The following is a 12,976-nucleotide window of genomic DNA, read 5'->3' as shown; positions in this document are numbered from 1 at the left end:
AAAATCAACTTAATAACATAGAAATCAGACTTAATTTATTTCATTTAACTCGGTTTATTTTATTTTTAAAAAAATATTCACCACCTTTTCAAACATAAGTCAGCAAAACAGATCTGTAAAACGTGAGTAGGGTAAATATTTTTTCTTCCTTCTCTAATTTTCTTCATAATTTTTTTTTTTGACTACCCCACTGCAAAATTATTTGGTAATTCTGTAATGGGGTTTAAAAAATAGCTTGCATTCAGCTTGATAAAATTTATTCTTGTTCTTTTTGAAAATTAAACAACCATGGTTTGCATCATAAAGCTAAATAACTTATAAACATATAATGCATTTTTTAAAGCTAAAAGATTTAATTTTCCTTAAGTAATGTGACATTTGTAAAGTATCAACTAGTATTTCACAATTTCCGATGCACACAGATATAAATTATTTGATACAAAATGTAATAAGATGTAAAAGTTCAAAATTCATGGACGATTTCCTTATATACCCAACTACAGATTTCAATAAATAGAAACGGGGGAGGGGAAAAGAAAACTATCAGTCCTGGATATCGTTGGGCTCTAGCAGGGTTGTCTTGTGTATATTCCTATAATTTCTAACACCATTTGTTAGTAAAAGGTACAGAATTCCTAATGTTACGAATATAAAAGCAATTATTTGTCTAAAACGATGAAAATTTGCACAACTGTCTGGCAAATCATGCACTCGTCCACGTAAATATTAGGCCGTACTAGTAAGGAAAATAATGTGTATCTGGAATTATATCATGATATGTGTATTGCAAATATTGGAAGTTTTTTGCTGAAAATGGGATATTGTTGACGCATCTGTCTGTTTCTATATCTTTCCTTTGGTTTCAAAAATCATTTTATGTAACCGATAACATACCTCTGATTGACGTTATTTCATTTTTATTTTGTATGATTTGTTTTATTGACTGTTATATTGTGGCATAAATTTGCAATCACAAAAAGTGTATCAATATAAATTCATTGTTTAAGAATGGGAACATTTGTAGACCTGGCAAAAAAAAAATTTTTTTGGTATACGATCCAGATTAAACCAGACTGTATGGCACGCGCTTGGAATGAAAGCAACACCTGGTGGATAAACTCAGTACAAGATATAGTCGTCCTTTACTTGTTGATAAATTGTGTTTATAGGAATTGTTATTTTTATTTAGATATAAATGAATATATTATTAATAAATAGTACACATAAATGTAAATTACTTAACAATATTAAAGAGAACATATTACAAATTTTATAACAACAAATTACTGTTTTATTTATATGTGACTTCATTTCAACATGACAACTACGCGTGACGAAACTGTCATGTTGACATTTTGTTTTCTAAATTTAAAATTAATTCTTTGAGAATTGTCAATACATGAAGTTTATAATTTTATTGATGACGTCATTAAAAGTTTGTTATGTCAATGAAAAATATAAGAAAAACGAATTACCTTGATACCCTTGACGGAAAACAGTAATGTTCCTACTCCCAATGCATGTGCCATACAGATGTCCATTGTCCCAGAACATCGTAAGGAGACGCCGTGGAATTCCTTCTGTGAAAATGGCGACAAGTTGACATGAAGCTGTAAGTTGATGGATACAGAAATCAAGGAATCCATTACATACGAAAATATCCCCGTCTTCATTTATAACGATTGATGTTGGCCTTTGTAGACGTTGATGTTTGTATGTATATTTACATTGACTGGGATTCAAAATGTCAAATCCATATACACCAGTTATAGCGGATTTAACTCCAGCATTAGACGAGATGTAAATTATGTTGTCTCTTGTTGTCACACTACTCCATCCGTCCCCTTGACAAATCTGGTGAATTGTGTCAACATGTCCGTCGTCAAGTGACACAACACACCAGTACGTCGTGCCCTGTTTAACCCCAGTGACAACAAGGCTGTCATTCAATCTGACAACACCATAATATCTATCCAATAATCCCTGTATAGGTAAAGTCCTGGTCGTTTCAATATCATGTGACATGTCTGTAAAACCAATGGACATCATTTTTAGCAGACCGTCTCTGTGAAGGACACAGATTGTCATGGCGTCCATCAGACAGATGTCACGTGGTTCTGACTCCAGTCTGTCTGACGATGCCAGGAATGTTCCATCATGGAGTCGATGGATCTGGACTTTACCCGTCTTGTCGTTTAGGACGACTATCTTGTCCTGGCAGACGACAATAGAGCAGTAGAAGGGGAACTTATCAGCTGTGGAAATAAAGTGATATACACATGAATACACATCTGCAAACAAACAATTAAACACATATAATTACATTAGAACATGAAATGACTTGTACATCTGAAGTGTGAAAAGACTGATACATTAATTATAATTAATTATATTTATGACTTTAAAAATTAATTCCTGTTAAATGTATCATACTTATTATATTGTTCTAAATTTAACTGTCAAAACATGGCAATGGTCGCGGTGTTCGTATGTTTACTCAATTTGCATGTGTATATTTATATTAAAATACTAAAATAATATTTATATTTATGTGATATAAACATTAAAATAATGCATAATATAATCGTTGACATACATCTACACAAAAATACTACACATGTATAATTTAAATACCAAATAACTGACCATTAGAATTGTTGTAATGGCGTCATCATTTTATTATCATTACAAGAGAGATTGACAGCAGACATCACACAGACCTAGTAATCACACTATCATAGTTCTGTGGAGCATTTTAGTAAATTGATGATACCAAAAAATATAGTGTTAACAGGTTATGTGTGCAAACTGCTATTACCTCTCTATCATTTGAAGAAGATGTTGTATTAAATACATACAACAAATAATTATACATTTCCTAAACTCAAGGCACTTAACCTGAAATCATCCAATAACCATACATCTATTTAATATGCATGGAATGACAAACTGAGACATGTAACTTACTTTGCCTCGGCGACTTAATATCCTACCTACCCACGCCCTCCAAACATGGAAGAACATATTATAACCTGTGTCATAACCAGGAAGGTATTAAGATCACCACGCTACAATAATCATTTTATGACAGGGTCCAGCCTTGCCCCTGTGTCATAACATCGAAAACAGTATGATCCCTGGTTTTACAACTAAATACACGCTTGTTAGGTATGAAAAGCCAAATTAATATATGCAATCAAAATTGTATCTGGGGTACATCCTTACATTTAGTAACTTATCTCCTGGGCCATTGCTTGAAAAGTATATGGAAAATGTTGTCATCCACGTAGTCATTGTGCACAGAAAAGGGACATCATCACAAAAAAGGGAGTTTGGATTGGAATCAAAATGATAAAATGCACGAGAAGACTACCTGTTTTGCAAAGACAGAATACTGGATGTTGGTTATAATGGGTGGATTTTTTTTATAAATCTGTCATATCGGCTGCTAAAGTAAAAATAATAATTTTGATTGAATTTTAAACAATACATTTACAAAATTAAGGTCGCTTCGACGGCCTTTGACTATTACGGGATCGCAACATAAATTTTATACTTGTTTTTTTTTTTAATTGCAAGGAAAAAGATCTGTGCGTTTAATTTGTCTGTGAAAGTATGAATAATTTAATCCTGGTTAATGAGATTTCCTTCATACATGGAAAAATTGTTCAACAATATTAGCGCTTGACTTACAGAAACTGAGAAAGAAAAGGGAGTAGGATAAACTAAATTAAATAATAATTCTCTAACATTTCCCTGACATATTCAACATTTATTCGTTACCCTATATGCATGTACTACTCTGAGTATTTCAATAAAGTTGGTGTTAAGAAACGTCTTCATTCATTTACTTTGCTGCATTTTCTTACACTGGGCTGCCTGCCTTGGAGTATGACGTCTGCACTGAAAAGATTGCTGGCGGAAACATGCAACATGGAGAAACGTACTTATTTACAAATCCGCGAAGCACGATGTACTAAAGTTTACATGAGACATGGGTCATAACAGTGGTAGCTATTTATTCTGGCAGAGTTTGAGTATCGAGTTTAGAAGGCGCGCGTGTCTTTAACCATATTACACAAACTCCGCCCACTACATCACTCTCTGGGAACAATAACGATGTCAAACATAACGGAAAACGGATTATACACAAGTTTATGTTTTAAAGATTGCATTTATTCGTAAATTAGGAAAATATAATATACAACAAAAATAAGCTTTCAAGTATTGAGATTTAACCCAGGCATTGTTTACATTTCACAAGGAAATATATGAATCATAATTAAGTTTATAAAGCAAGATAAACCGAAGGGTTTCAGAAGGTTTTTACCTACAACTTTCATGTGTTACAGATCATCATCTTCGTCATCATCATCATTGTAATTCTCTTCAAAGAATTTTTTTCCTGTCGCAAATTAAAAGTCAGTAAGCATTTACTTTTAAACAGACGAATATTTTCCATGGTGATTAATTATTTCCGCCATTCTTCCATTGGTCAGTTCTTATCACCGGAATTCCTACACCTACTGAGAGGTGATTGTCATACTTGATATTATGATTTAATAATAATAATAATAATAATAATAATAATAATAATAATAATAATAATAATTTAACGAGTATAATGCAATTGTCCATGAAAGACAAATCTGCCACGTGGTCCTCAATTTATTTAACTTGTTATGTTAAAAAAGGCACTTACACTCTAGTATAATCGCACACGTACTCACAGATTTAAAATGAATTCATATGTTTAACTATACTGGTCAACAGCTATGTAAATGAACCATATACTATACACAAGTATACACATTTAAATATCCGAAGTCGTATATAAAATAGTCCGATTAATCAAAAAACCAACACCCAACTCTATGATCTGTGTTCATACGATGGACACTATCTAAACTGCCAATCAATATCATCTAGGGTGAGGGGCTGATTTATCGGCCTAGTATATACATACATCGATTAAAAACATGGACATATTATTTCTGGATGCAATTATATCATTTTCTATTGCGAGGCTTTAATATGCCATTCCATTGATCAAGACATATTTATTTATTTTTTGGCGTTTTCTTAAATATATTTATTTTAAAATTATTTCATTCTTATTACCTCACATTATGCAATTGCATGATATTTGGTAACCGGATGTATTTTATATCCCGGGCATTTCGGGATAACCATTATCATGTGGCGTCTAACAGCCACATCTTCCATTAACCAAATATCATTCAGATATTCCATCATCATACTTTGCATTTTCGGTGGTTTTATTTCTAACCAAATTTTTCACATTCCTTCCCATCTTACTCACAAGTATTTTATTATAATTTGCACCTATCCTGTTTTGTTAATTCCTTCCTAAGCTATTTATATGTTTTCTTTTATCTAGATCCCATCAATGTTGTTGTCTCTAAATTTTAGAATAATTTCCTTTATATATCTAAAGTGTCTTGGTACTTCTTACTATTTTTTTTTAGAAAAGGTTGTTTCTATAAATATCCATTCGCTTTATCAAGTATTTCTTTATCTAAATTATTTAGTCTTTTATTATCGAAATATATGAACTTTCAAATTTAATTCATATTTGAAAAGAATTATGTTTTGGCCATTTGTGCTCGCTCCATTATATATAGTGGCATTAGGGGCCAGATATCTACATTTTGTTTTATTTTTTTTTTCTTCTCCACATCTGTTTATGGTTTTCTGTTTCTCCATTCTTTTCAAAGACCACTCCAAGAGCGTAAGCTTATCTTTATGCAAGTGAGGTGGGAGTACAGTCTGATTCTTCCTCCAGTTTCTTAATTTTAAGATCTCTATTTTCTCATGATCAATTTTCAATCCAGACGCTTTCAAAAAATTTCAAATTTCTTTTGGAGATACTTAAATGCAGATTGCGTCGCTAACATATTAATCCCTGGCGACGAGCTAATGTGGCAGGAGGTAATAGCATCCTGCCTAGCACTGTGGTGTCATGTTCATACATTATACTGTAATGACCATGGCTGGAGTCACGATGATTTGGATACTACTTTCAGTGTTTGCTTCTATTAAGTTCATTTTTTATAAATATGGTGAATATGAATATGAATTAGATAGTTCACTTATAAAGCATAGCAATTATATTAACTCTAATGTCTACGAACTGTCAAACTAGCAGCCAATCCAGGCAACCGATCTTAACATATTTAACCTATTTTCGAGGTAGAGGTTCTTTCGGTAAAACGTCTTTGAAAGTGTGTCATAATGTTTTCAGAGCGTACTGTTTAGCTTATCAGCGACAAATAGTATCTTCTCATGGTATTAGTATTTGCAATCTATGTAAAATACCTACAAAATCATGACTAAGAAAGTCCATGTATATCCATGTATCACGATGTTCGCCATCTTGGATTAGCACAAGTGTTTCGTATTTAGATATTCTATACTTTCGCATTCGCAATTATTCTCTCTAATGATATAGGCTACTGTAAGAAGGTAATTTGTATGTTTTATTGATAACATGATTGCGATACCGTTGTACTGATGTCTGCAACTAATGTTTTGATGTTACAGTAGCAGTCGTCTGCATTGAGTGCAGAGCCCGCGTCTACATGAATCGATTCAATTATTCAAGACTTAAATTATCATCATAAAGTTTAATTTCACATAAGCTTGAGCTTATAAAATGTTCTTATTCATTTAATAGACAAGCCATACAGTATTGAAATACTTACTGTTATGTAATTCATGTATTTGTATAGATGACATGTTATACCATGGGGATGTCCATTAATAATCTCAACAAGTTTAAGGCAATTTTTATCCCCTCTCTCCCCTTGTCAACAACTGTCAAACTTTCACTGACCTCCCTAATACAATTTACCCCTCCCCTACAAAATAACACTATTTTATACGGCTGGCTTTTATGCTAAAAATAGAATTATGGAAATTAAAAGGTCTACACAAAACTTTTAATACACTTTTTACTTGTTTTACAGATTTCAAATTGACTATAACGATATGAATTCATGAAATAATCGAGAGTTTATATTCTAGCTTCTATCAGCTTCCCATGGGGGAGCCAAATGTTCCTCAATTGTTATAATGGACATAGCGACTGATTCAACGCACCGATTAATTTCCTAATTTTTGATTTATTAAATTTATTGTAAACAATAACATTGTTGACGTCAATTTATCTTGAACTACTCCCTCCCCCATGTCAACAAATGTCAAACTTTTTCAAACCTGCTCCCCCCATTTTGTTGACATAACTAATGGACGAACCCCATGCAAAAGACTGTATTGTTTACAATGCAATACACGGCACACCATACAAGACATTGATTGGTTACATGGGTTGCCGTGCATTCAGCGATTAGATGAATTGTGTCACGTGGTGTCTGTGGGAAGGTTATAAATAGCGGAGCGCTGTCATTGTTGGTCAAACAACTGATGAGTACAGTCGGCGCCAAAATACAAAGTGACACAAGAAAAAGCGAAGCTTCAAGCTAATACATTTTGGATCTTTCAAAATAGCACATTTTACAATATCAGATTAACAAGAATAATACAATAATAATATATTTATTCCACTAAAAAATAGATTGTAACAGTTGTCTCCCACCACACCTGACAGCCCCCCTTCGACTTTGTTATATTATAATTACATAATCTGGTTGTACACAATAACTATAGCTCTTATTTATTATTTATTTATTTTCATAATTCATTAAACATTGTCAAATTGTTCTTGATTTTTTAATGATGATATAACCCTTCTTCCGTCGCCCCAACCCCGAGCTTTTGACCTTTTCTAACATAACACTATCAGTTCATATGTACAAACATAAAAATATGTAGCACTCTTAAGGACCAAGAAGAGCCTTACAATACACTAAAGTAGGTGCTATTATAGAAAGTTAGACAGTTGCAGCTCTACAATGATACCAAATAATCTGGAATGTCTAGTTGCACTACAAAATACAGAGGGAAAAAACTCAATTTTTGGACCCGATTTGTTTTTCTACCTAATTTTCACCCTTGGTCGGAATTAGATTTTGTGTCTGGATTTCAGACTTTTTGGTCACAGATCTAATGCAAACCGGTATGAACTGCAATCAGACAGATGAACCTTTGCAAAAAGTAGGGTAAGATGGGCATTTGGAATAAATAGTGGTCGCGAAACAAAAAAAAATGGGTCCGTTTAGCAACAAAAAATAGATATAAAAAATCCATTTTTTACTCTTCTGCTCATGCGTGAGCCAAAGAGCCAATGGAAAACGATGTTTCTAACACAACCAGGCAGTACTTTATTGGAAGATCACATGGAATTTGGTGTTTTCGGATGTATTCAGCAAAAGCTTTCAAAATGTGTTTCCTACTCGAATTTCAGGCGAAAACGACAAACACCTCCAGGGATTAATGTGTTAATAAGTTGGTACAATCGTCTGCATGTTAAAGCATTAACTGTCAAAATATTGCAATGATCGTGATTGTTGTCGTCGTTAATTTGCCAATATATGCATATTTATATCAAAACACTAAAATAACTTGTACATTTACGTGATATAAATGTTAAATGAATGCATAATATAAACGTTGACATATACCAACACAATCATAATATACATGTATAATTTAAATACTAAATAACTGCCATTACAATCGTCATAATGACATCAGCATTTTATTATTATTACAAGAGAGATTTGCATCAGACATAACACAGACCCAGTAATCACACTATTTTAGTTCTGTACGGTATTTTAGTAAACTGAAGATACCAACAATAGCGTTTTTAACAGGTTCTGTGTGGAAACTGATATTGTCCCTCTGTCATTTGAAGAAGATGTTGTTGTACAGTTTAACGCCATTTTTCAGCACACGATAGGCTATACATGGCGGCCAGTATCAATGGTGGAGGAAAATCCCAGGGAAACCCCGGAAATTACCACCGACCCACGAGAAGGTGTTCTATTAAATACATACAGTAGTAGTGAAGTGGAATATGACCCGAGATGTATGAATCACGTGTCATGTTTTACGCCGGGGTCTATCCTAGAACAAATAATTACACGTTTCCATTTGAAGAAGGTGTTATATTAAATACATACAACAAATAATTACACCTTTCTTAACTCAAGGTACTTAACCTGAAATCCCTCAATAACCATATATGCACTTAATATGCATGGAATGACAAACTGAAACATGTAACCTACCTTGACTTGGCGACTTAATTTTCTGCCTACCCCCGCCCTCCAAACATGGAAGAACATCTTAGCACGTGTGTCATAACGAGGAATATATTAAGATCACCACGGCGCAACAATACTTTTATCACAGGGTCCACCACCGCCCCTCTTAGAAACAAAACCAAATACACTGTACCAGCAAAGATCATCTGTGTGTTGGAGCATTTATATTTTTCCCTTAAATTAGGGATGCGTATCCCTACTATTTTTGGATTATTTCTTATTTTGTGACTGAGAATTTAAATTGCTATTGCATATAATAGCATTGATAGTGGGCACTCTGCCTCAATGACCTTTGTATTTAAAATTCGTCCGTAAAATATACATTTATCTGTCGTCTTGAGGCTATTCCATTATACAGGATTTGGTCCATTTCCGAAAATCATCTACGAAAGCAAATCTTTCCACTACATTTTGTATTTAGTTCCATTCGAATTATCTATGTCTTTCTCTGGATCAAATAGTACCATGGCACACTTTTGTCCTGTTTTGTTTATATAGTCCATTATTGTTTTGTATTTAATATATTATTTTGGATGTCTCTCCCTTTTTCTCCGCATATCTGGTTTTCATTAATTATTCTTCCCATTCCTATTTTCACTCTGTTAGATTGTATCCGACTAAGAATTTTGCAATCATTGTTTAGTAGTGATACTGATCTCCAGTTTTTCAGTTTTTCTCTGTTGCTCTTTCCTTTATAAAATATTGTGATTATTCCTTCTTTCATTGTTATAGTCATTACCTCCTCGATAAAAATATTGTTATGCAGTGATTCCAGACTCGATCCCGACTCAACCTGGATTTTTTGATATAATTCCGAAGTGATTGTATATTTACCTGGTGATTTCCCTGTAGCCAGAGATCTTACAGTTTTTATTATTTCTTTACTTGTCTTTCAGATCTATTTTAACTTTTAGTTTTTTCCTTTCTTATTTTTAAGAACTGTATCAATATGTTTTTAATTTTCTTTTTTGCGTGTCCCATTCTTGTGTTTTGTCCTTGTTCCTTTCCTCCAAAAACGATTTTAATTCCTAATTATTTATATGGTCAGACACATTTTATTTGGTGATTATACATTCTGTATACGCCCTATTTCCATATTCAAATGTATAGTCCGTCCATAAATTATTTAAAATCCTGTATATGTCTGTCAATTTGTGTTGTTTCATAAAGGTTTTAGTTTCCCCCATATATTGTTTATCACTGGTTGTTAAATCTGAGGTTATATCTATTATGTCTTCTATCCAGTTAAAATCCCCCACCCCCTTATGAAATTATCCATCATAAAGTGTTCCAAATAAGTGCTTAAATTGTCAATTAAAATCAGATTTTTTCTCCCTTGTGGCGGGAAATAAACATTGACTAAGTTCCAATTGTTAAATTTGATGTGAATCATTCGTCCCTTCAAAAATGCCCCCTCATTTGCTCTTTTTCATGTTCCACCCCTCTTATTTGTATTACTAATACTATTCCTCCTCTAAGATCATTACGGTTTTCATTGTTAATTAACATATATTTAGTTGTCTCTCTAGTCTAGCTTTCATTTCCGGTGTAGTTTCACTGTTTGCTGCTTGAATAAAAGTAACATCATATTCCTTTATTTTCATTTTTAATTTTTTTATTTATCTTCATTATCCCATTTGCGTTTATAGATGCAATACGGAAGTTTTTTCTCCATTTCGCATACTTTAAGTTAGCCGATTCCGTTATTTTTATGCCACTATTAATAAATCTCTAAATTTTAGTTTATCGGTTTTTCCTATAAATTATGTATTATTTTCAATCTTTCCCCTCTATGCCACAACTTCTCTTTGTGACAGTATTTCATTTATTTATTTACTGTCAATTTCGATTATTTCTTTACTGTCACTTTCATTTATTTCTTTGCTGTCAGTTTCATTTATTTCTTTACTGTCAGTTTTTCTTGTCCAGTCTATTGGTTTGTATGTCCCATTTGTTCCCGTTTTGTCTCCGCTTACGTTCGTTTCCATTCATGTGTCATGTTTCCATTAAAATTGTCTCAGCTAATGGTGAGTCATTTTGAGTCTGTTTTTCCTGAGCTTACCGATTTATTTGTATTTATTGTTTAATTTTTGTTTCAATTGATGTGTGGGCATTACTGTATATGGTGGGTCTTTTTGCAATGATTATCCTATAGAGAATTCGTCCACTTCTTCTATTTGGAGGCAGCGGTTGAGGTTAGGGATTTCAGATCTATCAGATCTACTAGCCCCCTCCCGTTCCGCCTCCTCAATCATTTCCTCTTCTTCCTCTGATGAAGAAATTCCTTTCTTTACTATCAACTTCTAGAGCATTGAAACCTATTAGTTCCTAGTGTGCTTTCTTTTCTTCCCCTTTTTGGGGGTGAGGTTTTGGGGATTTTAATGTTTTCCCACTCTAGATCTTTGCTAGTACTTGGTTCTGTTTCCAAAATCGCATTATCGATACTCGGCGCTTGAATGCCATAAGCCACTTCCCCTGTTGGGATTAAAGGGCTGTCATAAATTGTGTTAATTGCTGGATTTTGCAAAATCATGTTTTGAGTTTCGATATTTTGCAATTCTTCCCTTAGTTCTTGCACTTCTAATGCTACATTGTTTTTTGTACTTGTTTACACTGTTTGCGTACATCTTATGCGCTGATGGATTTTTGCACTCTTTCGGATTATGCCCTGAATTTTTTAATTTTTTTTTGGGGGGGGGGGGAGAAGGGAATGAGTGTATTTTGGACATATCCGGTCTGCTTCGCAACCTCTGTACCATGTTTTCAGCAGAATATCCATGGTGTTGAAATAGGTTGGAATTTTATGAGCGTCTTCTTTAACTATGGTTAGGATTTTAATTCCTGTCTGTACCATTTGAAAATCCCATACTGTTGCTCTAAGACTTCTTACTTTGATTTTAATGTTTGTTTTCCAGTTTACTTACTAATATATAATTTCCAGTCTTTATGTGGATACAAGATACTTAGATGCCTTTCACTTTTGCCTTTACCTCTTGTATTATTGGAGGAGCTACTGAAAGTTTGGCTGTATATCCCTTAATTTCTGAATTTTTTATTTGGAATTTTTGGATTTTCGATTTTCTTAATTTCTGAAATTGTGGCTGTATAGCCCTTCATTGTGGCTGTAGAGAACATTAATTTCCATTTCTGTGAAATCTAGCAAGGGCACGTTGTAGTTTTGTCCAGGTAGAGAATGAATCTATTTCTCCCTCCCCAGGTTTGCAAGCCTACAATGTCATTGGTGTTAATTCATTTGGATTTGCGTGCTCTTAGAATGTCAGCTTGTCTGGAGCACTCATTTATATCCCCAAAATCTATCTGCTGACAGCTCTGATAGTGATATGCGACCATCGTGTGTTGGTCCCATCTCCCTTTTAACTTTGTCGCAGAGAAGTTATCCAGCTTTGCCCCTTTGTATGGGGATGGTTGATATAGTACTTATGAGTATATCTTACCTTATGTACCTGAGTATATAAGAAAAGTATTTGATGCGTTGTGCTCACAGGTGTAGTGTCACAACAGAAAACATCACAGTATTGATCCATGATCTACTGCAACGTTGTTGTTGTTGTGATTATAGTTTTTAACGTAGCTTTAACAATTTTTCAGTCATATCGCTACGATAGTCTGCAATGTGGCAGTTTATTGTGATGTCTAGCACTAGGGTAGGCTTATCTAAGTTTTGTTCTTTACCAATTCCTTCCTGTGCACTTTCGGTTTTGGGA

General features: G+C 33.5%; 1 protein-coding gene across 1 annotated transcript in view; it reads right to left on the bottom strand.

The window, feature by feature from the left end:
- Positions 1-12,976, bottom strand: part of LOC149789707 (uncharacterized) — a 59,533-nt gene that overhangs the window by 22,580 nt on the left and 23,977 nt on the right. The window contains exon 3 of the mRNA XM_089973100.1: positions 1,476-2,255. Coding sequence (XP_089829226.1) covers positions 1,476-2,255 — 780 coding nt within the window. The remainder of the gene's footprint in view (positions 1-1,475; positions 2,256-12,976) is intronic.

This window comes from Sinohyriopsis cumingii, chromosome 10, assembly GCF_028554795.1.
Source record: "Sinohyriopsis cumingii isolate HCF-2022 chromosome 10, ASM2855479v2, whole genome shotgun sequence".
Taxonomy (NCBI): domain Eukaryota; kingdom Metazoa; phylum Mollusca; class Bivalvia; order Unionida; family Unionidae; genus Sinohyriopsis; species Sinohyriopsis cumingii.
Note: the sequence above shows the minus strand (reverse complement) of the source record. Positions and strands in the feature narration are given on the sequence as shown.